The following is a 25889-nucleotide window of genomic DNA, read 5'->3' on the forward strand; positions in this document are numbered from 1 at the left end:
CTCACTTCACCTTTGGTATGCTCCTGTCCTGCACGTGTCTTCTTTCTCTTTCTTCATACACGTCAATATTTTTTAATATTGATGTGACAGTACCATATATGCAGTCTGCATCTCATCCGCACCGTTCCACATCATCAGAAATTATTCTGTTCTGTTTTTGGTTTTGTTTTAAGTCTGGCAAAGATTGTTTTGTTTCGTTTTCTTTCTTTTTTTTTTTTTAAGATTTTATTTATTTGTCAGAGAGAGGGAGAGAGAGCGAGCACAGGCAGACAGAATGGCAGGCAGAGGCAGAGGGAGAAGCAGGCTCCCTGCCGAGCAAGGAGCCCGATGTGGGACTCGATCCCAGGACGCTGGGATCATGACCTGAGCCGAAGGCAGCTGCTTAACCAACTGAGCCACCCAGGCGTCCCTTGTTTTGTTTTCTTAAGTTGGCTCCATGCCCAATGTGGGGCTTGAACTCAGGACTCAGATCAAGAGCCGCTTGCCCTACCACTGACTGAGCCAACCAGGCACCCCCACAAAATTTTCATAAGCAATTTAATTGTTGCATAATATTCCACTGTACGGATGCACTATACAATCCTATTGTCTAAGATATATTTCAATTTTTGCATATGCTCAACAGAAAAATGTACGCAAGTTTTAAAAAAGAATTATGTAAATTAGGAACTTGAACTGAACCAAGACAAAGTGCCAGGGACATTTATTAGACCAATAACTACTACTTGTCTTAATGGTATACTTAACCCTTTGGTGCTGAAGGTCAATACTTCCTAGATAAAATGCAGCTATATAATTTGTTGGTGTGAAGCACCAAGAAGTACTGATTAAATGGTGTTAGAGGTTAATGCAAAATCTTCAAATGTATTCATGTGATATTATTAAAATGTCAATAGCTGTAATCTGAATGAGAAGCAAGTGGTCAGGAAGAAAATGAGGCAGACGTGTAACAGTTTAAAACCCTTAGAACCGATTTCTGTAAATAAAAAAGGAAGGGGGAAAGCAAACGCATCCACAAGCTCAGACCATTTTTATCAGACCTAAATCCTACTCTCTTCCCTACACAAAAGATTAAGATATAAAAGGGAACTTTACTCCAGAAGAAGTGCAATCTCATCCCCAAAAAAAGAAAAGGAAAAGAAAGAAATTGGGCCAGAGAGATCTTAACAAACTTTGGTAAGGCTCAGGCAGGAAGTCAATGCACTTCCTGCTTGCCCAACTCCCGTGGCCCCAGTCTGCACCTTCGCAAAGTTTGCCCAATGCTGTTACCACTTGGGATGCAGACAGGGCCCCTGGCAAAGCTGGAGTCCAAGTGCCTAACAAACATGCCCACTGGTGCCTAATTAGACAACCCAAGGTTCTAACCAACCCAAAATGTTACCTATTAGGTCCAGACACCTTTCCAAGTCACTTTTATTAATAATTTTAAAAGACAGCACCCAGGAGCACCTGGGTGGCTCAGTGGGTTAAAGCCTCTGTCTTCGGCTCAGCTTATGATCTCAGGGTCCTGGGATCAAGCCCTGCATCAGGCTCTCTGTTCAGCAGGGAGCCTGCTTCCTCCTCTCTCTCTGCCTGCCTCTCTACCTACTTGTGATCTCTGTCTGTCAAATAAATAAAATCTTAGGAAAAAAAAAAAAAGACAGCACCCAACTTGTAACCTGTGAAGTGACCTCTGACCCCCAGACTGGCTCAGTCACAGCAGGAGGTGGGCTCGGTTGGAGCAGCCCTTACTCAGGCAGGCAGCCTTCAAAGCCCAATTACTGGCCAAGGTGAGGATCCCTCTTAATTGCTCCAAACCTGAACCCTAGCTCACCTTCTCCCTCATCCCACTCAAAGAGGGTACATTGTCATATGACTGTCTGATAATTATTTTACATTTACATTACTTTACATTTTAATAAGGGGTGATCTCCTAGCTGACCAGAAGAATGAGGCTCAAACAGTAGCCTTCCAGGCGGGCTAAGGAGGAAAAATATCTCTGAGTATCTTGAAGTACATACGCCTGGTAGTAAAACAAAGTACAGTATTCAAGTGTCAGTTTTTAGTTGAAAGGGGTATTGTTTTAAGTATCTGAAAAGGTAGGGAGATACTTGTGTCTAAATGTCTGTAATCCTTATCTTCTGTGAATTACTGGAATTACAGCCCACGGTACTGTGACTTCACTGAAGGTGTAAAAGTCTCCAATGGGTATTGCCAATAACTTCAGGGTTTTAGAAATCCTGAGGCTTTATGAGCTCAGAGAACTATAAGGCTTTGGGGGCAGTAAATTTCCCTAGGAAGTAAGTCCTGCAGAAAAGGAGAGCTTTTTTTCAGCCAGGACTTCACCTAGGGATGACTAGGTTCCCCAGATCCGCAATGAGTCACACTCTATACCCACTCCAGAAAACCACCTAAGTGTAGTTTCTAGGGCTGCTGGTCTGACCCCATCAGAAAGGCGAGGAGCCTCCGCTCTGCTGGTTATCTCTGAAGCCTAAAGAGCTAGTGACAGAGAGGCTACGGCTCTGCAAGACAACACAGAACTGGAAGTAACAAGCGTCAGCAGGACGTGGAGAACAGGGGGCGCTTAGGCACTGTGGCTGGGGGCGCGAGCTGGTGCGGCCGCTCCGGAAGACAGGATGGAGGCTCCTCAAAACACTAACCACAGCAGTACCATAGGATCCAGTAATTCCACTTCGAGTATTTATCTGAACAAAACGAAAACACTAATTTGAAAAGACATATGCACCCTATGTTTACTGTAGTGCTATTTACAATAGCCGAGATATGGAAGCAACCTAAATGTCTACCGAGAGATAAAACGTAAAGGTATACGGTGTATATATACACAGTGGAACACCGACAGGCCATTTAAAAAAAAAAAAAAGAATGAAATCTTGCCATTCGCAACAACATGGATAGACCATGTTATTGGTCTAATACCAATAATACTGGTCTAATACCAGAAGATATTACGCTAAGTGAAATAAGCCAGACAAAGACAAATACTATATGATTGCACTTATATGTGGAATCTAAAAAAAACGAACAAACAAAACAGAGAGAAACAGACTCTTAATATAGAGAACAAACTGGTGGTTGCCAAAGGGGAGTGGGAGGGTGAAATAGGTGAAGGGGATTAAGAGGTATATGCTTCCAGTCATAAAATAAATAAGTCCGGGGGATAAAAAATATAGCATAAGGGATAGAATCAATAATATCACAATACTCTTACCACAGTCAGCATTTCATAATGTATGTAATTGTTGAATCACTATGTAATACATAGTGATTCAGCTCTACTTCAATTAAAAAAAAAAAAATACAACCTCGGACACCTGGGTGGTTCAGTTGGTTAAGCGTCTGCCTTTGGCTCAGGTCAAGATCCCAGGGTCCTGGGATAGAGTTCTATATCAGGCTCTCTGCTCAGCAATGAGTCGGCTTCTCCCTCTTACTCTTCCTCTGTTCTCTCTCTCTCTCTCTCTCTCAAATAAGTAAATAAATTAAATCTTGAAAAAAAAAATACAACTTATAACCCTGCATGCTCTATAAGAAAAGGGGCTTCGGAGATCATCTCCAAATTATACAGCCAAATAAATGAAAGACGGATGCTTCTAACAAACCGTCGCACCAGCCAAAATTACCTACTCCTTGTTTCCAGACATCTTCTGCCTTTAATTAGACCACCCTGTGGGGGAAGAATGGCCTCCAATTTTCGAACTGCACTCTTCAAGGCCCAGTTAAAAAAGAAAAACAAAAACTAAACAAACTCTCCACCATCAGGTGCTGATCTCCAGGGCTCAAAGTTTTGTCTCCCTCTGAAATCTGAAAGCCCTTACTGTTGGTGCTTCTTGTTTGGCACTAAACCACTGCCCTGGGCTGTTTTTAAATTTGTTTTGGTTTTTAATCTTTTCCTGTGTATGTATCTTATTTTTACAAACACTATACATTCTTTGAAGCCAAGGACTGACTGTGCTACAAAATTAGAAGCTGGGACTGTACTTCTGAGGTTTCTTCCAATCCTTACAGGCCTCTGTCTCTAACCCTCACTCTTTGTCCATCTCCCCAGTGCTAAGAACAGGGTCAGGTCTACCTACAGCAGACCACCAGATTCTTAGTTTAATAGTGGCTACAGGAGACAGGGGCAAATGGATGTCTGCTTTTCAAGAAGGCAGGTGAACATGAAAAGAATGAATGAAGAGCAACTGTTTCATCTTGGTAAGGACCTAATTCCATTAGGAGATCCCCTAGTATACATTAATTATACAAGACAAGACTTGTTTAGGACCACACAGTTGTCTATGCAGAACACTGAGCTCATGCATTAAAGCTCTGTCCCCAGAAGAAATAGTATTTATCCTCTCCACCAACTCCCTCCCCTCCCCTTTCCAGGGCATTCTCACTGGCAGGAAGGACAGCATGGGACATGCACATAAAAACCCAAATGCATTTCATCTCCAATAAGGCGTACACTAACCTGAAGCTGTTGCAGCATGTTCTATAGACCACATCTTTGGAAACAGTGAAACAAAGCTGCCTCAGGTCTCACTGTGGTCACTACAATTGCTTACTAGGCACAAATATCAAAAAATAAGCAAAAGCTTGATGATTACCAAGTAAAACCATATGACAGGGGGGCCTGGATGGTTCAGTGGGTTAAGCCTCTGCCTTTGGCTCAGGTCATGATCCCAGGGTCCTGGGATCGAGCCCCGCATTGGGCTCTCTGCTTGGTAGGGAGCCTGCTTCCCCCTCTCTCTCTGCCTGCCTCTCTGCCTACTTGGGACCTCTCTCTCTGTTGTCAAATAAATAAAATCTTAAAAAAAAAAAAAGCCATATGACAAAGTAACTTATGTCTCTGCTCCCTAATCTGTCAAACACAAATGGTAAACACATTTCATCAAGAACACAACAAGAGAAAAGGAATCCAAGAGGCATTCACATATGGTCATATAGGGAAACTGACTTCTTCAAATCCTTCAAAAATAAAGCTGTGAGTGCTAGGACTAATATTTTTAATAAGGTTCTTAAAGGATGTGGTCAGATTTGATCATTTGTATCAAAAGTCTTTAAAATATTTTTATCTGTTGATGCAGTGTCCCACTCCCTGACACTCATTAGGGACCTAGAGACACACACACAAAGACTTATGTAACAGTGTGCTTGTTGCTGCATTATTTCTAATAAGAAAGAAATCAGAGACACTTAAATATTCAACAGAAGACTGGCTAATTGTATATTCATGTGTCTGACTGACAGACAACCATTAAGAAACCAATAAGGAAGAATATTTGATGACATAGGAGAATGCTCATGATACAGTCAGTGAAAAAGACAAGTTACAAAACATTATGGATAAAAAAATGTGGTGTGTGTGTGTATGTGTGTGTGTATGTATGTGTATATATATATATATATATATATATATATATAAAATGGAATATTACACAGCCATCAAAAAATGAAATCTTGCCATTTGCAACGACATGGAAGGAACTAGAGGGTATTATGCTGAGCGAAATAAGTCAATCAGAGAAAGACAATTATCATATGATTTCTCTGATATGAGGAATTTGAGAGGCAGGGCAGGGGGTCGTGGGAGGAAGGGAAGGGAAAAAAATGAAACAAGATGGGACCAGGGAGGGAGACAAACTGTAAAAGACTCTTAATCTTAGGAAATGAACAGGGTTGCTGGGAGGTGGGGGAGGAAGGATAGGCTGGTTGGGTGATGTACATTGGGGAGGGTATGTACTATGGTGAGTGGTATGAACTGTGTAAGACTCATGATTCACAGACCTGTACCTCTAAAGCAAATAATATATGTTAATAAATTTAAAATAAATAAATAAATAAATAAAACATTACACATAGTATGAGCTCCATCTGTAAAAAGACTGTGCGAGAGAAAAAAGACTGGCAGGATATATAATAAGATAGTGACTATCTCTTCTTGATCTTCAAAATTGGATATAATCCTTCTCCTAATACCCTCCATGTTAGGAGAAGGAAAGGAAAAGTGAATGGGGGTAAATCAGAGGGGGAGACAAACTATGAGAGACTGTGGACTCTGAGAAACAAAGTGAGGGTTATGGAGAGGAGGAGAGGGCTGGGGGTTGGGTGAGCCTGGTGGTGGGTATTAAGGAGGGCATGTATTTCATGGATGTGGTGCATAAACAATGAATCTTGGAACAATGAAAATAAAATTAAGATGTTAAAAAATTGGATATAATCAATATATAGAAAATTTTTTTAACATTTTATTATTTTATAATTGGGAGAAAAGTTATTTTAAAAGACAAGGCTATAATGACATATCACCTCCTACCTATAAGAATGGCTAAAATCAACAATACAAGAAACAACCAGCAGTTGGCAAGGAGGTAGAGAAAGGAGAACCCTCTTGCACTGTTGATGGGAAGACAAACTGGTGTAGCCACTCTGGAGAACAGTATGGAGGTTCTCAAAAGTTAAATTTGGAACTACCCTATGACCCAGCAACTGCACTACTAGGTATTCACCCAAAGAACAAAAAAATACTAATTCAAAGGGATACACGCATCCTGATGTTTACAGCAGCATCATCTACAATAGCCAAATTATGGAAACACCCCATGTGTCCACCAATTGATGAATGGATTGATGAATGTGATTATAATATCCCCAATGGAATATTACTCAGCCACAAAAAGAATGAAATCTTGCCACTGCAACCACATGGATGGAGTAAAAAAATACCATGCTAAGCAAAATAAATCAGAGGACATATACCAAATGATTTCACTCATATGCGGAATTTAAGAAACAAAACAAATGAGCAAAGTTGGGGGATGAGAAAGGGACAAACCAAGAATCAGACTCTTAACTAAAGAGAACTGCTGGTTACCAGGGGGAAGGGGGTTGGGGGGGATGGGCTGAATAGGTGATGGAGACAAGGAGTGCACTAATCATGATGAGTATCGGGTCCTGCATGGATGTGTTTAATCGCTTTGCTGTACACCTGAAACTAATACTACACTGTATGTTAACTAACTGGAATTTAAATAAAAACTTTTTTAAAAAAAGCAAAAGAAGAGGCTGTTAATCTGCTTTCTATGGTTTTTCAATGTTCACTGTTACTCTTGGATTTGTCCATGTCATTGGTCAGTTTCAGAATAACCTGAAAGCCTTAGGGAAAGTCCAACTCTTTTACTTTATAAACTTTTTAGGTCACTCCAGAAAAGGGGGAATTTAACCTTCTGGAATAGAGAATGCCTCACTTCCTGAATCTATATCAACTACTTCTTATTCATCAGTTCCTATCAAAATAATAGTTTTTCAGGGTGCCTGGGTGGCTCAGTGGATTAAGCCTCTGCCTTCGGCTCGGGTCATGGTCCCAGGGTCCTGGGATCAAGCCCTGCACTGGGCTCTCTGCTCAGCGGGGAGCCTGCTTCCCCCTCCCTCTCTGCCTGCCTCTCTGCCTACTTGTGACCTCTGTCTGTCAGATAAAAAAGTAAAATCTTAAAAAAAAAAAAAAGTTTTTCTAAATCTAGACTCCAGAGCTACAATCTATTGCCCTGGTTCGGCTCCCTCTGCAAAGGGGAGGGCAGGCATCGCTCTGACATCAGGCTTCACGGCATATACACATCATAAGGGATGGTGCTGGGAGGTCAGATTCTAAACCAGCTGGCCTGTGAAGTCGGAAAAACTGGCATCTAGGCCCCGAACTTTGGTGTATTTTATGTTCCAAGAACACAGCAGAGGAACATCTTGGTGTGGAAGAAGTCACCAGTCCTAGGCACAGGAGGGCTAAGCTGCTCTCCATACTGTATGGCTTGAGGAATACCAGACACCCAAACCACCCTTCTCATCACACGGCTTCCTGTCCTTTCTCCTTGTATGTGCTCTGAAAGCCTCACAGTCAGGTGTGTGCATTCAACTAGATAGGGAGTGGTCTCTGACCAGGGTAGGGGACATCATCCACAGGTGCATGTTTTCCAGGAATGCCATGAACTAAAGGAAAGGAGAAGGCAAAAAGCTCCCATTAATAATACACAGCAGATTAGTTCATGGGATTTACCAGATATTTCCTAATAGAAAAGTCCTTCTTCTAGGAGTCAAGTTTTGATTGGTGGGGCCAGGGGGTAGGAGGGAACAAAATACAAGAATAACAGGAAGGGTCAGGTGCAGAGCTTCCAAACTGGTCAGTCAGTCTGGCCCAGAAACATGTTTTGTTTGACCCTCCTCGACTTTATAACTGGGAGATTTGACATAGATATCTATCTTTGGCATCTCTTCAAAATCTCAGAAGACTTAGCACCACTAGGCCAGCCATTCACCATGGTGACGACTGGCTATCCCACTGGAAGGGTATGTGCTCCCAGACTCCCAGGGGCCATGTGCAGAAGTGACTGGAAATGAAGGCACCCCTGGCCTGCCCGCCTCGTGCCTGTGCCCTGTCCTGCTCCTGCAGGAGTTAGTCTCTAACACCAGCTCTAGGGTGGGGGTTGAGAGGAGGGAGTAATAAGGGCAACAGTCTTTTCCAGTTCATTATTCTGTGTTTCTTTGTCCAACCTGTTAACAACACACCACCCAGAGAGGCGACATGTACCTTAGGAGACAGAAGAGCTGTCATTCTTCCCATAAAAGAGAAACTAAAACTTGTTCTAGTCCTGAGAGTCCTGGTTGGCTAAGAAAAAGGTCTCAGAGATTTGCAAAGACTGAATGCCCACGCTAGCTGTCAAAGGATCCAAACGGCTGGTTTCTAAATGATAGCGTGAGTAACATTTAAAGAATATAGTTCCTTTTCCTCGGAGCACATCCCCTTCAGGGAATCCACCCCTAATCCCCTTAGTTGGAAATCTCAATTCATCATGTGCCAGCAGGGGCACTGACTCAGAATCTGACACAGAGTTTTACAGTAGTTCCTTCTAAATTCTAGGGAGGAAACTTTCCAACTGCCTAACTAGAAATCCCTGTTTTGTTAGAATAAACGCTCAGTACTCAACATAAAAATGTTCCTAACGTGGACTCCCTGCCCCAAATAATTTGTGTACTTTATAATTTATCCATACAATATAATTATCTTCTTTGATCACCTGGATATGAAGATATTAGGTAAACCACTGCCTTAAATTCATTGATACCTTGTTTCTCAAAAACTGGTTTTCAAGTCACAAACTTGACCCCAAGTCAACATGGTTTTCAAGTCACAACCTAGCCTGGTTTAAGTATAAAATTATCATGCTTCTATTACCACATTTATATCTCAGAATATTATAGTTTTAAATCACTGTAATGGTTAATATAAACTCAGACTATATTATGAATTAACATAAACAAAGCTAACCAAGTAAAACCCTACAGGTTCCGTAAATACTGGGAGCGTGGCAGAAATGGTGATAAATCATGCCTGCTTGGAGGCAATGCTACACAAACATGAATCAAAAACATTTTCCCACAGAGACAGAAAACAAACATGCTAAACTTACTAAATAGAACGATGGCTCTACCACTTCTTTTTTGCACTTAATAACTTCCAGATAATTTGACAGCAGCTATTTCCAACATGTTTAATTTAGTTAGAACCTCTCACTGTCCGGTTTTCATAATCTGACTCTAAAATTTCAGCTCAGAGTAAGACCACTCCATGTCAGTTTCTCCATGCACCTGCAGCAGCCCGGCAGCCAGCACTCGCTGGGAAAGCAGCCAGGGTAAACCCCCAAAGCCTGATCCCTGGCCCCCAAGATCAGATTTTCTCATGCAAACTATTCCTGACACACAGCAAACTGTATTCAAAGGCAAAAGAGAACAATCAAATGGACCATTCTCCCTCTCGCACCAGAAATGATACATAAGCAGTCAACACCCTTTCTAACCTGGGAACTGCCTTGGAGCAGAACTGTGCACGGGGACAAGGAGAATGCCCAGGGCTGCGGAGTGGGAAGAGAGAGGGCGAGACTCACCAGGAGAGATGAGTAAGACAAGCAAACTGAGATGTTGTCCTCCAAGTTCTTGGCCGAGGTGTGTGTTGTGCTAAGATTCCCTGGCCCCGAAGCACAATCAACCCAATGCCAGAGCAAATGGCTTTTTTCTGAGAGCAGTTCCTTGGAGGAGTTTTCTCTCTTTGTCCCTTGTAAGTTCCAGACATTCTTGGACCTCTGCACAGCCTTAGAAAACGGTACTGGGTGCCTGGGTGGCTCAGTTGGGTAAGAGTCTGACTCTTGATTTTGGCTCAGATCATGATCTCAGAGCCTGTGTAGGGCTCTGTGGTCAGTGGGGAGCCTGCTTGAGATTCCCGCTCTCACTCTCCTTCTGCCCTCCCAACATCCCCCCCATAATAAAACACTCAAAAATAATAAAAAATAAGTTTTTTAAAAAGAGAAGAGTACTGATAGAGTACTAAATTTCAAAACTTCCTAGGAAATACCAAGGAAAGGGGCTTAGAGTAGAAAGCATTCTATTTTTTAGAAATAAGACTGTTAACAACCTAGTCCAGAGCAACAAATAGTAGGACACTGGATGTTTGTGCTTGACCTGGTCTGATGGAACATTTAGCTTTTCTCACGTCAAAAGCCTCTCTGAGCGCACGGCAACTCCACTTTGAACCACACTGCACTGTACTGTACTTACTGATGCTCATCGTTTTCTCCCCCTCTTTCTAATATTTTCCCCGCACAAAGCTAATACTCACTCAACAAGTATTTATTGACTATCTGCTCTGTCTACCATGGTAGATAAGAGAAAAGGAGGTCCCTGACCTCACTGAGCTTACACTCCATTATGGATATAACAAGCCTGTGTAAAAATTCACACTACATAGAAATGGACGGTATAGGAAGTAAATATCCCCTATCATCAACTACAACTGACCATCTGGTACGTACTATTTCAAATAATTTTCTGTGTACCTGAGAACTACATCCACCCGTATTTTGTAATATATAATATTTTGCTACTTCCTCCCCTTTAATAATCAATCTTGGAGTCTTTCCATTATCTTTTTTTAAGATGGGTTTCCATCTTTCAAGAGAATCCTTTGTACACTTTCCCCTCCACACCAATGTGATTCCCCACTTAGGACTCTTCAGGGCTTGGGGGAGGGCTGGAATAGTCCATAAAAATGCCATCTCCCCTGGGGCACCTGTTCCATAGACTGCTCATAGGCTCTACCTCCTGAACTGACTGCTCTGTCTTGTTTCTTCCCCACAGTCGGGTTGGCCTGTATTCTCCCTTTGTGCCAACAATCTCGGGTTCCATGTACTGAATCTCTTCCCCGCCTTCTGCTTCAGCTTGGCACCAGCAAGTTCCTTGCCCTTCTTTGCCCCTGGAGCTAGGAGCCAGCCCTGCTTACTCCTAACCCTGAGATGGGCAAGTACCTGCAAAGCTTCCTGCAAGGGACAGGAAAGATGGGCAGCTGTAAGAACTGATGCCTCTTTGTTCTTCTGGTGTATAGCATCTGCCCCTAATTTTCCTTATTGCTTTGAAAAGCTTTTCTAAGATGAAAAAATAAGAGTTTCCTGGATTCTCTCTTTACATGGGTCTTTTTTAGTTATTTACACCAAGTCCTAGTAAATCCACGGACTTTATATTAAATATCAGTATCCAAAAATATGACCCTTTCTTTTCAAAGGATATATAATTTTTAGTTGTGCATGGACATCTTGAAATGTGGGGAAATGAAAAATAAGAAGTACTGTACATTGTCTCTTATTGTCAGTGTACCTGGGTGGCTCAGTTGCTTAAGCCCCTGCCTTGGGCTCAGGTCGTTGATTCCAGAATCCTGGGATCTAGTCTCGAGTTGACCTCCCTGCTTGCTGGGGAGTCTGCCTCTCACTCTGCCCCTCTCTACCTGTTCCTGCTCTCTATCTCTCAAACAAATAAAATCTTAAGCAACAACAACAACAACAAAAAAACCTGTTTTCTATTGTTTTTCCCTAAAGAGCAAGACCACACCCCAGAGGTTTATATAAGTCAGAGGCTATACAACAATCTCAAATGATAGTATTTGAAAGAAAAGATTAAATTCAGAAATACAAAAGACTGTGAACTGCTAGTTATACCACACTTGGGCAGTCTGTGCCACCAGCAAGTCCAGTCAAAGGGGAAAACTGGCTGTTTTTAGCTTTGGCTACTTTTATCTCCTTTTTTAAGCTAAACCTAAAAATCGTAAATGCAAACAGAAGGTTTATTTGGGCTAGAAAGTGGAATGAAGAGCACTGACATTGTGCTTAATGGAACCCACCAGCTTAAACTAGACAGGAGTCACAAACACATGACACCCTGCTAAAACACAATACTAATCAATATACTCATTGATGGCCTAGAATATTATATACCCATTTAATAAAATATGTTGTCATCAATATATATGCTCCAAACAGATTTCTCTAAGATCCAGATATGGTAATATAAGTTAGTCCCTGGGCATGAATGTTCAATGCTCCTCAGTATAAGTGTTTCTGTAGCCCTCTGAGGCAGGGCCACCAATGGCTGAGAGATTATCTAAAAAATCCTGATAAACACTTTCTCCTCTATCTCCCTATTTCAAGTCTCCAAATAAGCAGGATTATACAAACAAACTAAGATATAAATGACTATATTTTGGTGTGCTTAAAATAACCAAATACAGGGACGCCTGGGTGGCTCAGTGGGTTGAAGCCTCTGCCTTCTGCTCGGGTCGTGGTCCCGGGGCCCTGGGATCAAACCCCACATCAGGCTCTCTGCTCAGTGGGGAGCCTGCTTCCCTTCCTCTCTCTCTGCCTGCCTCTCTGCCTACTTGTGATCTCTGTCTGTCAAATAAATAAATAACTAATCTTTAAAAAAAAAATAACCAAATACATTTAGAGGAATGAAAGAGTGAGTATCCAATATAGTATAGCTTTTGCCAGATTTCCATGTTTCCCTGAAGAGAGGGCTCTCCCCAGCATTCTCGCTTCAGACTTTCTCCAGAACTTACTGTCATGGCAATATCCAAACCCCAGGATCCCAGGCCTTCCAAGCTGTCACTGATGACCTCTCCTCAGGGGAAGCTGATAGTTATATCCCTGGTCTCAAATCTTCTAATTCAGGGTTCTCAGGTCTGCAGGTGACAGCCTACTCCAGAATTATCCCTCCCAAAAGGGCAAATTCCATGCTGGGTGGGTCCCAGCTGTCTGAACCAGAGTAACTCCCAAGCTAGCCCTAATCAGAACTGAGTTCTAAGAGACTCTGTAAGCATTCAAGGGTATGAGTGGATGGCCCCTGTTCTGAGATTAAGTACGCCCTTGTGTCTTTGGGTAAGAGCGGAGAATTTTAACTACACTTAGAACAGCATCTCTATAAAAAAGGAAATGAATGAAATCTGAATAATTCATGAATTAATAATATATGAATTCTGAAGTTCTAAGCATTTCTTCTATAGATCTTAACCATGAGAACTTAAAATCTAGGTCTGGTGCCAATCCTTGAGCAAGCTTTAGTTGTATGTACACTTAAACAAAAACACAAAAACAAAAATATAAAGTAGAAAAATAAAGCAGGTTGATAAACCTCTTTAAAGCAGCATGGTTAGAACAAAGGTGGAAGTCAAGAAGAAACTCCAGTCTGGTCCCAGCACTCCGACCACAGCTTGGTCACCTGGACTAGCTATTTAAACTTCCAGGACTCATTAACTTCATTGATACAAAGACAGGGTTGAGGACGCTGTTCTAGATGCCTCTGATAAGTCTTTCAGCTCCAAAAAAATAATCACCATTCTAAATTACACTCAGTTTTGTTAAATGCATCTCCACTAGGCAAAGTGTGGAACTTTTCCTTTGTGAATCTTCATACCAGATACTATTCAACTATATTAAAGTCAGAGGTGATCTCTTATTAAGAACAAGCACTAAAAATAAAAAAGATGAATCTTCTGTCTTGGCTACCGAAAAAAAAAAAGCGGTGGGGAGGACTAGAATAAAGAACCAAAAAGAGACTTTTGTTTCAACATTTCTACAGAATATGGATCACTTTACATCTTGTAGTCAATTTTAAATTCTCTTCCTTGACCAGGAAAGTGAAACAAGTAACAGTCAGCAAGAAGAATCCCTCCAAGGGACGCCTGGGTGGCTCAGTGGGTTAAGCCGCTGCCTTCAGCTCAGGTCATGATCTCAGGGTCCTGGGATCGAGCCCTGTATCAGGCTCTCCACTCAGCGGGATGCCTGCTTCCCCCTCTCTCTCTCTGCCTGTATCTCTGCCTACTTGTGATGTCTGTCTGTCAAATAAATAAATAAAATCTTTAAAAAAAAAAAAAAAAAAAAAGAATCCCTCCAGTCTTGGGCTGTATTTGAGAGGGAGCTTAATGCCAAGTGCACACAAAACCATCATCTCTTTTGCTTGCGGGCCCTGAAACTGCAGGAAAGTGGCTCAGGTGACACCCTGACCCAGCCCATCTTCAAGTGACTGCTGAAGGATCTCACAGAACTGCCATGGAATATTCCACATCAAGGGAAAAGAGGGTGATACTAAGTTGGCAAAATGAGCTTGATATAATTTTTTTTTAAGATTTTATTTATTTCTGGGATGCCTGGGTGGCTCAGTGGGTTAAGCGTCTGCCTTCGGCTCAGGTCATGGTCCCGGGGTCCTGGTATCGAGACCTGCATCGGGCTCCTTGCTCAGCGGGGAGCCTGTTTCTCCCTCTGCCTGCTGCTCTCCCTGCTACTTGTACTCTCTCTCTCTCTCTGACAAATGAATAAATTAAAATCTTTAAAAAGAAAAAAAGTTGTATTTCTTTGAGAGAGAGCGTGCGAGCAGGGAGGGGCTGGGGGGAAGGGAGAAAAGAATTTGAAGCAGACGCCACCATGAGCACGGAGCCTGACTCGCTGCAAATTCGGACCTGATCCAAAACCAAGAGTCAGATGCTTAACCAACTGTGCCATCCAGGCACCCTTCAAATACAATTTCAGTGAAAAAAACTGGATACAAAAACTATACAAATGCTATGGCCGCAGCTATATATGTTTAGTTGATGAAAAGAACAGTGATTCGTGTCATGTGGTGGGACATTCCCCCTTTTCTCTGCCTAAATTTTCTGTAACTTTTTTGATATTTAAAATGTTTTAAAATTGACCACTGAAGAGAAAACAAATCTCATTCTAATTTACATTATTTACATTATTCCCAGCACTTAGTAAAATAAGTGAACTTCTTCATTGCTTTTTCTGTTTTTATCTAGAATTTTTCTCAGGTCAGAATTAAAAATATTTTGGCTACCCACATTACACATCGTTTCTAAACATCTTGGGTAAAGAGCTCAAAAATCAAGCTGGCAGAAATCAGGTCATTTTGTAAGATGTATTTTTCAAATAAAAAGGGGACTTTGGACTGGCTTTCACAGGTTCCCAATCTCTTCCTGGGCAGGATCCTAAAGAAAACACTTATTCCCAATGCTCCACCTTCCCCCACCATTCCTAACCTTAGCAGGCTATCAGCATCCTTTTTCTGTGCAGGGCTAGACAGTGACTATCTTCACCTTTATAGGCCATACCGTCTCTGTGGCTACTACTCAACAGCCACTGTAACACAAAAGCAGCCACAGATGTGGTGTGCCTGGCGGGGGGGGTAAGCCTCCACCTCTTGGTTTCAGCTCAGGTCATGCTCTCAGCATCAGGAGATCCAACCCCACTTCGGGCACGTAGCTCAGTGGGGAGTCGGCTTGACATTCTCTCTCTCCCTCTCCCACGGCAACTCCCCACCCTGCCCCGCACGCATGTGTTTTCTCTCTTTCAAATAAATAAATAAATCTTTTTTAAAAAGGCAGCCACAGACGCTACATAAATGAATGAGCGTGGTTGTATTCCAGTAAAACTATTTTTTACAAAAACAGGCAGTGAGCCAGATATGGCCTGTGAGCAGTAGCGTGCCAGCCTGTGGTCTACACACCCTGGAGAGCACAGATGGGGCTCAGAGGGATGGAGAAAAGACCTAAAGGTCTACTTGCTCCTCCTAAGGAATGGCTGTCAAACCTTTGTACAGCCACACTGATCTAAAAGAATTCTCTTTGAAAGTGTTACTGATGAATTTTTCCACCAAAAGTCACAGAATGTAGCAGTTCCCAGCCACATTACCCGTAGAATGATACCTACAGAATGTTTTGCAATTAATTTACTATTAATAATACAGGACTGGTTTTTCAAATGATTTTTTTAAAAAACATTTATAAAACAAGAAGCAGTAGATCAGTCTTTTCCCAACAGCCAGCCTGGCCAGCACACAATCCTGGGCATGTCTGCTGTAGCAAAGGGCTCACGTACCCACTGTATGTTTGCATCAGGAGCCTTCCGGGGCGCTGCATCCAGCCCCTCTCCGTCTTAAAATAACAACCCCTTTCTCCAGCTAACAACTCAACATGTCAGGTTTGGATCAGTTATAGTCTTACTAGTATCCATCAAAGCACGCATGAAGTCAAACAGGAGGAAATGCGAGATAGCCAAGAAGGGCAAGAGGAACTGGTAAGGCCTCCTACAACCATGCTGAATAATTTGCTCACATACTCTTCTTTTTTATAAACATGCACTGTCGTTCATCTTAGAAAAACTGGAAAATGCATGAAAGTAAAAAGAAAAATTAAAGCCCCAATACTATCATGAGACAATAACTATTGTTATCATTTTAGTTCCATTCCCTCCAAGTTATTTTTCTGTGTCTATGGGGGGGAAAAAAAGATGTTTTTGATAAAATTGCTTTCTACTTTCTTCATTATTACGTCATGAGCTCTTCCCTGTATTGTTCAATATGGCTCAAAAAAGTGATTTGGTAATGTCTATATTAAAAGTCCATCAAATGAATGGACCATATTTTATTTAAAATTTTCCCCTGTTGTCAGATATTTATATCATCTCTTTATTTTTTTGGAATACGTTAGAAATTGAATATAATCCTATGCAAGCCATAAAACTATTTAAATATAATATTTTCTATTTATGTATTTGACAGCAAGTATTCCCTAAAACAGAGTAATTTCTGGGGTCTTCCAGATCAAGGCACATCAGAGTGCACGTTAGTGACCACAAGAAGAGGCCTACAACCCAGAACAAGCATGGGGGCACTTGACCCGTGCATGTGAAAACTGGCCATCTGAGTCCTTGAACTTCTTTACTAGAGGCAGATCGGGTAGAGTCAAACAACGTTGCAACTATGGCCCACGTGAGATGCTGTCACAAGACTGAGCCTCCTCTGCCCTCTCTGCAAAACCCAACAGAGGAAAACTGTTTTGCCTTGACTGCTATTATTAAAACTGTGTAGGAGAAAGGATGTTAAAAAGCTTGGGGGCACATGTTTTGTTTATAGTATATAGTAAATTTGTGGGATATTTCCTTTGAAATAGAAGGTCAACTAATTGGTCTTTCTCCCATGGGTGTCTGGAGAGGGTCCTCTGCTGAGTGTTTTCCCTGCAGGGCATCATGCGCAGAATGTCGTAACGAACACATGTGGATGTTAGCCTGGCAGCATCAACAGCATGGGACGCTTCTGCAAGTGGCTGGGGGCCCAGAAGCCTCCAGAGCCTTTAGCGGTAGAATCCAAATATATTTCCCTTAATCTAGCTGCCAGTCAGAAAATTAAGACAAATTAATAATCTAGTTCATATAATTTATAATGCTGGAAACCTTGCCTCCTAGGATAAATTGTCTGCTCTTAATTAAGCCAAAGGAAAACGGATATAAGATAACTTAGCAGAGGGAGGGAGTTATAATTGTCCTCTTGAATTACACATAAAAAAAGCTCCAGTTAAGGTCCCATTCTCCAGATTGAAAGATACGAAGTAAAAGGAACATATGTGTATTTTAGAAAATATAAAAAACAGAAAAATTAAGGCTGAGCCAGTCAAGGTAATACAACAATGTTATTCTTTTACTTAAAGATGGGAAAGGAACATATCTGATTAAAATTTAAGTCTAATGTTTTATTTACCTACTGGATTTTTAGAAATTACTTTTTAAACCTAATTTTCCCACAGTTACCTGGGGGATAATTCACAGTTTAAGTGGAGTTAACAAAAACCAAGCACAAGGTGGTAAGGACAACATTCTCCACACACCCCCACCCCACCTTCTGTATCTTTCTGACAAAGAGCCGTGCATGCATGGGACACGGACTCTTTGCTGTGTGTCCGTGCCACAAGAACTTTGGATATGCAAACAGAAAAGGACCAGGACTACAGGTAAGTCTCTCAACACCACAGGAGGTATCAAGTTACATGTAAATTGGTCCAACATGCAAAGAAATCACTGTCACCTCTTACTTTCAACACTGGAAAGAGCTGGAGTCAACGCCTCAGGACAGTGGCACTAGGGGACCAACAAAGTCATGTGAAACGAACATGAAACGAACACTAATAAAAAGTCAAATACCACAGAGTTAACAATCACAGTATCTGATCACAAGCAAGGCCTACAGGCCGGTATGGAAGTATCTATTTTTCAAGACCTAATTCAGCTTTACTGGAAAGTGGCAGTAAAGACACAGCACACACTTACCTTACCAGTGCATCTGGTTTGCTTAGCTGGTTATTAGGAATACAGTTTTCCATTAAGTCCTTGTGTGTACTTGGGCTCTTGCTCGTGCATTTTTGCTTCTTCTCGTTTTTACTAGATGAGGAAGGAATGCTCCCGTTTGTGGCGCTATGACTGCGAGGTGATGAGTTCACAACTCCGCTGGCATTTTTGTAATTTTTTGAGGAAGCAGTGCATGAGTCCTCTTTCAAGAGATTTTCTGTACTTCCCACAAGATCATTATTCAATCTTTTACTATTGATATGGTTTTCCATATACTCAATTTCTTGTATTTTCGAGTCTACAGGTTGTAGAATATTGTTGTTATTTATTCCAAGGTTGTGTTTTTTGGCATCCTTGTCCTTTTCTTTCCCTTTTTCTCGGTATTCTATCTCTGGCAAAGTTGTGGAGAGTTTTTTGTTGGCTGGGATACCCCCGTTGTGGTGTATAAGGATCGAGGAATCCATATCAGGCAATCCTTTGGCTGCTACAATACCAAAAACAAACCAACAAACAAAAAACCCACACCGGAATATTTAGTTGTATAAAACCACAGCACAGACTGAGTCAAGAAACTGCATTACCTATGGTTAGAAACTCACTATATCAATTTGCAAACTCATTGAGAAGCAATAACCACACCACATCTCGCTAACTTCAAGAAGCAAATCCAGATAAATTTGAGAAGCTGCACATTCAGAAAATCACCATCGCTTATAAACACCAAGCTGTTACAGTTCTGGCCTTGAAAAGAAGATGAGGATTTTATAATTAAATCATACTTATCAGTCAGATCCAACTTGCCTATCACCAGAAAGAAGAGGACACAGGCCAGTCAGACTCTTAAGAGGCCTTATTTTAAGAGATGCTAACCAAACTGTTAATAACTTTACTGGAAAGACAGTGATTACATAAAAGAAGAGGTGTGATGTTAGGATATAGGGCATTATCCTTTTCTTGATCGAGCACCAAGGTAATAAGAAGTCTGTGTCATTTATTAGACCACTAGACAAGAATTTTCTGTATGAGGTCTACATACTCCAGTTTGTCCAAGTCTACCTGAAGAGATATTTTTGCACCATTCAGAGAATAAAAGTTTGGTATATATCAACTAAAAACATGACTCTAAACTTCCAACCCTCAAATCAGAGAAAACTGATCCTGCTGTCAATCCATCTGCTGAACTGGATCTATGCCCTTAGAGAGATCCTGTTAGAAAAAGCTCTCTTTAAGATTCGCCTTGCATCATATGAACCACTTAGAATGGGACCTACCCACCTCTGCTCCATTCAGAAGAATTTTAACTTATAAAACAATTGTTTCTACCTCTCGATCTTGCTTCTACTTTGGTTCTTGGCCTGCCTCAATTACAAGCTCACAGAGTTATACATATACATCGCTACCGCGAATAAATATTTTTAAATACTTATAACAGATAAAATATTAAAATAGAAAATAAGCTATAAAAATAAAATAAAATAAACATAGTAAAAGCACATGGTCATCATCGGGCACTAGGTAGTTAACCCCCACACCCTGTTACTTCATGACCAAACAAAGCAATGGCCCTGAAAGGGAACACTAGAAAACAGGAAAATCCTTGGTCATTTTCCAAAGTCCTACCAACTTTGCAGGGGAAAAAAAAATTCTACTGATAGACAAAATAATGACTCATCTACTGAGCCAACACAACTTCAGGGTAAAGACCTACCTTCCTCGGCCTCTTTTTCCTGCTTCTGTAGCATCTGTTGCTCTGGGGGGAGAGCTTGTTGAAGAAGCTGCATGTAAAATTCGTTCTCTTTTTGCACTTCCTTCTGCTTCCTTAATCGCATTTTGTAGCTTACATAACTTTTGAAGCCAAAGCCCAAAGTCACCACAGGGTACCCAATACTAGAAAGAAGAAAGTGCAGCCAGTTATCACCAGTAAAAAAACAAACAACACATGCATCAAGCACATGAGGACACCTCGGACTGAAATAAAGAACTAAATTCTAGATGACGATGGTATTAGAGCACTTAGTAAACACAGACATATATGGGATGTCTGCTGTGGAAATGAGAGGCAGCTGGCACACAGAACACACCCGCCGGGAGCAGAAGGACTGCTAGACCAGTAGAGGCTGTCCACCAGACTCTGGCATTCTTTAAACCAGCTCAAGAACTTAACCCAGTGATTGCTGGATATAGTGGCTAATGCCTTTGATTAACAGCAAACTCCACTGTGCATTATTAGAACTTGGGATCTGTATGCTTTTAAGAACAGGGCAGAGATTTTATGATTGGGCATAAGTGAATACTGTAAGTGTTAGAAAATCAAAAGGGACACGTATTCATTTTTAATACCATAGCCAGGGTCAAATTCAGGTGACTACTTTATTCTTGCTGCCTGAGGGGTACTGTCAACTAGTTGTTCCTGAAAAATCAGTTCATAAATCCTGTCATACATAAATTCAAGAGTTATTTAAATAAGTATTGATATTATCAGTGCCAATATTTGTTTTATACTCCCAAGTTAAACCAACTGTACTTTTAACTCTAACCTCTGCGATAAAAAGTTGAAATATTTTCATTCAACTCATCAGTCTCTCTAATACCATTTCAAAGCTTCTGCAACCCTGTCAAAACTCATAGTAACATTCAAACTTATAAATTATAATTAGCCCAAATGTGATCCCACTACAAATTTAAAGTGACAAGTTTTATTGACCAAGTTATTTCATTCATTTGCCTGTGAAAAGACTTTAAAATAATAGAAACTGTGTCTTTTTAGTTGATTCTGTTTATTTTGGTTTCTGCCATAGATATTAGCAAAAATTAAGTCAGTTCATTTAAGTATCATGAAATAGCCATACATTTCATCGAGGCATTTTAGAATCATTATCTGATTATAATAAAAATAGATAACATTATCAGACACCTTTGTGCTTGAAATTAAGTTACATATTTTACATATATCCCCTCATTTCCTCTTTCCCATGACCCCACAAGACAGGTTCCTAATACGCGGGTGAGAGAGCTAAGGCTTAGAGAGGGTGACAGGTCTGAAGCAACAATGCTTTTAGTGGAAGGAGCTGGGGTTCAAACACTCATCTGCCTGAAAAAGTGGAAAGGCTCACGGCTCTTTACCACTATGTTATATTGTCTTTTGGGTTCTTGTAAAAGCTCTAAGAAAAAACTTATAATTGAACTTACCATTCTACACTGAACACACTGAACTGACTTACAGATTAAGAACACACATAATACTCACCAGTGAGCAGCAAATGGACGACAAAGGTCTACATGAAAATTTTTGAGATCTTTAAATCTAATTGCTGCTTCAATATAAACAAAGAGTATCCAGAGGGACACTGTGGGCAAACACACTCCCCTTTCTGTGGGAAAGCAGTAGAGAGACAAGCATCAGTGATACATTAAACTAACATAACAGATGGGTTGTTTCGGAGACAAGTTCAACTACGGTAGCTTTCTTATTTTTCGAGTATAGTTGACACAGGATGTTACATCAGTTACATGTGTACAACATAGTGATTCAACTTCTCTATATGTTATGTTGTGCTCACCACAAGTGTACTTACCATCTGTCATCACACAAGCCTATTACAATATCATTGGCTATATTCCCTATGCTGTGCCTTCTACTCCCGCGACATTCATTCCATCACTGGAATCCTGTACCTCCCACTTCCCGTCACCCATGTTGCCCCTCCCCCTATGCTCCTTCCCTCTGTCGACCATCACTTTGTTCTCTCAACTACAGTAACTTTCATTAAGACTTTCGAACTAATTAAAAAACAGTATGATCCAGGGGCACCTGGGTGGCTCAGTCAGTTAAGTATCCGATGCTGAGTTTGGCTCAGGTCATGATCTCAGGGCGAGAGATCAAACCCTATGTCGGGCTCTGCGCTCAGCACAGAGTCTGATTGAGATTGTCTCTCCCTCTCCCTCTACCCTACTCCCCACACTCTAGCTCATTCTCCAAAAATAAATAAACATATTTAAAAAAAAAAAAAAAAAGGAATATGATCCAAACTGAAAACTTCTGACAAAATAAGCGATGGAGGGGCGCCTGGGTGGCTTAGTGGGTTAAGCTTCTGCCTTCGGCGCAGGTCATGATCTCAGGGTCCTAGGATTGAGCCCCGCGTCGGGCTCTCTGCTCAGCAGGGAGTCTGCTTCTCCCTCATCTCTCCCCCTGCCTCTCTGCCTACTTGTGATCTCTGTCTGTCAAATAAATAAATAAAATCTTTAAAAAAAATTTAAAAAAATAAATAAAATAAAAATTTTAAAAAAAGAAGTGATGGAATCACAGACAAAAATAAAAGACAAACATCTGGCAAAAAATATTTACAATATGTAAAAGAAAGGAGTCATAGCCCAACCATACAAAGAGCTCCTACAAATCAATAAAAAGGCAACTGAAGAAAAGAATTTACAAATTATAAAAGAAAAATATAGATGGCTAAAAACATGAAAAGATGTCCAACTTCACTACTCATTAGGGAGATACAAATGTTTCAAAAAAGAGATTCCATTTTTTTAGCCTATCAGATAAAGCAAAAATTTAAAAGACAGGTAACATAGGGAGGGTAAGGCAAAGGGCTCATTCTCATACTTGGCAAAAATATAAAGTAGGGCAACATTTTTTTTTTTTAAAGATTTTATTTATTTGTCAGAGAGAGAGAGAAAGAGAGAGAGTGCGTGCGTGCACAGGCAGACAGAATGGCAGGCAGAGGCAGAGGGAGAAGCAGGCTCCCTGCCGAGCAAGGAGCCCAATGTGGGACTTGATCCCAGAATGCTGGGATTGTGACCTGAGCCGAAGGCAGCTGCTTAACCAATTGAGCCACCCAGGCGTCCCAGTAGGGCAACATTTTTAAGAAGACAGTTTGGGGGTGCCTGGGTAGCTCAGTGGGTTAAAGAAGACAGTTTGTCAGTAAAATTAAATTTAAAATCTTATACATTTGACCCAGAAATTCCAATTCTGGGAATCTACTCTACAGAAAAGAAAAAAAAAGCCCTGGAATAAATGTGTAAGAATACTCACTATATTATTATTTCTAATAGCAAAAAATGTGGAATCATTTTAAATGTGTATCAACAGAGAACTGTTTATGATAAGTCTGTATACTGAAATATGATGCAGCTTTTCAAAGAATGATCTGTACTAACACGATATATAAAAAAAGTAAATTCTGGAGAATGAGTTACTGCACAAAGAAATGTTTCTGACATTTAATTTCTATTCTACTTTGTTTAAAAAGATTTTATTTATTCATTTGAGTGAGAGAGAGAGAGTGCACAAGCAGAGGGAGAGGCAGAGGGAGAAGGAGAAGCAGCCTCCCCACCGAGCTGGGAGCCAGACAGATGGACAGACAGGGGCTCAATGCCAGGACCTGGAGATCACGACCAGAGCCAAAGGCAGATGCTTAACCATCTGAGCTACCTAGGCACCCCGTTCTAGAAATTTTTTATTCTTAACTATAAGCTTACATTTCTTTTATAATTAAAAACAATTTTTGTGAGTGCCTATGTGACTTAGTCGATTAAGTGTCTGCCTTCAGCTCAGGTCATGATCTCAGGGTCCTGGGATCCAGCCCTCCATCAGGCTCCGGGCTCATCAAGGAGCCTGCTTCTCTCTCTGCCTGCCACTCCCCCTGCTTGTGCATGTTCTCTGTCTCTTTCTCTCTGACAAATAAATAAAATCTTAAAAAAAAAAAAAATGAAAACAATTTTCAAGGGAGGAAAAAGCAACATGCAATATAGAATAAATAAGATAAAAATAATGAGGTAATTTCCATTAATTTTTAGAATCAAAATCTGTAGGCTAGGTCTATCTGTGTCAGGACATGATTAATAATGGGATTTTTTCTTTTTTTTTTAAATGAAGATGGACTACATAAGCATGAGGTCCAGTAACTGTGGACAGAGATCCTCTGAGACTACTTAAGGCAAGCAAGTTACAGAAGAGAGAACAGGGAGTTAGGGGAGGGATATCAGTAATCTGAAGAACTAAAAATCTTTGGGATGAAACAAAAGAAAAACCATAGTATCTTGGAACTACAAAGAAGAACTTTGGTCCAACCTCCTTATCATAGTGAAGAGTAAAGTAAGGCCCAGAGTTTATGCAAATTGGGTCCAAGTTCACAGAGATAATACTGGGTCTGCTCCTAAGGAGAACTTAAGTCCCCTTAGGCCTAATCCCTGCAGTATAGAAAATGGTAAAAGCTCTGTGAAGGCAGCAAATGGCCTCAACCATTCTTACAGATTTAACATACAAAAAAAGGGGCATTTTCACAGTGCACAAAGACAAACAGCAACCCCTAGGATAAGACATTTTCAAATTCATTTCAAAATGCATTTTCAAAAATTTATATTCTCGGGCGCCTGGGCGGCTCAGGGGGTTAAGCCGCTGCCTTCGGCTCAGGTCATGATCTCAGGGTCCTGGGATCGAGGCCTGCATCGGGCTCTCTGCTCAGCAGGGAGCCTGCTTCCCTCTCTCTCTGCCTGCCTCTCTGCCTACTTGTGATCTCTCTCTGTCAAATAAATAAATAAAATCTTAAAAAAAAATTTATATTCTCTAACTCCCTATATTAATTTCTAAAGTTATCATATACATAATAAGCACATTACAGAAAAAAATTTTTAGACAAAATACCTGTATTTCTACATTTATCAAATAATCAAATCACGTTGAAAATATTTTTAAGCAAGTAATCATGTTGTACATACAGTTTTGTATTCTGTTTTTTACCCTCTTCATAGCAAGGAAGTTTAAGATTAATCATTCTTTTGTTGTAATAAATAATTTCATCAGCAATTCCTAATTAACTTATGAATTTTAAATTTTAACAAGGGGTAAGAGAAATTAAAACCAAGTTATATAAAATGTACTTATATCTTTCTGGTCCAATAAGAACACAAAGTTTGCTTTGTTTTGTTTATTTGAGCACTAATCATTTATTTGAGCACTAATCATTCCAAATTAAAACATACTTCACAACTTAGCTATTCCAACATTTCTGAGCCTAGGGCTAAAGAGAGGCCAGTATCGCTCGTGATACTAGCTTCACTGCTGCCCTGTGGGTAGCACTCCCACTGCACTCGTTCCCAATAGGTTCTGTTCATAGTTATAGGAATTGTTTTTTCCAAACTACTAAGACACTATTAAAGTAATTTAGGAAATCATTATAGTTCATCAGAGTCATGCATTGTTGAGCTGGAAGGTTCCCCTAGACATTATCTAGATTATTCCACCTTCTTATGACAAAGAAGAAACTGATGGGGTGCCTGTGTGGCTTAGAAGGTTAGGTGGTGACTCTCGATTTGGGCTCAGGTCATAATCTCAGGGTCAAGTCTCCTAGAGATTCTTTCTCTCCCTCTTGCCCCCCTTCCCAATAAATAAATAAATCTTAAAGAAGAAGAAAAAGAAGAAGA

At 40.7% G+C, this 25889-nt stretch overlaps 1 protein-coding gene across 1 annotated transcript in view; it reads right to left on the bottom strand.

Annotated features, from left to right (window-relative positions):
- The window catches only part of MACO1 (macoilin 1), a 63234-nt gene that overhangs the window by 18122 nt on the left and 19223 nt on the right, over window positions 1-25889 (bottom strand). Inside the window, exons 4-6 of the mRNA XM_032361633.1 lie at window positions 21709-21832; window positions 20170-20348; window positions 18444-18945 (exon numbers count right to left, since the gene is read on the bottom strand). Of these exons, the coding sequence (XP_032217524.1) occupies window positions 18444-18945; window positions 20170-20348; window positions 21709-21832 (805 nt within the window). The remainder of the gene's footprint in view (window positions 1-18443; window positions 18946-20169; window positions 20349-21708; window positions 21833-25889) is intronic.

This window comes from Mustela erminea, chromosome 10 (genome assembly GCF_009829155.1).
Source record: "Mustela erminea isolate mMusErm1 chromosome 10, mMusErm1.Pri, whole genome shotgun sequence".
In the NCBI taxonomy this organism is placed as follows: Eukaryota; Metazoa; Chordata; class Mammalia; order Carnivora; family Mustelidae; genus Mustela; species Mustela erminea.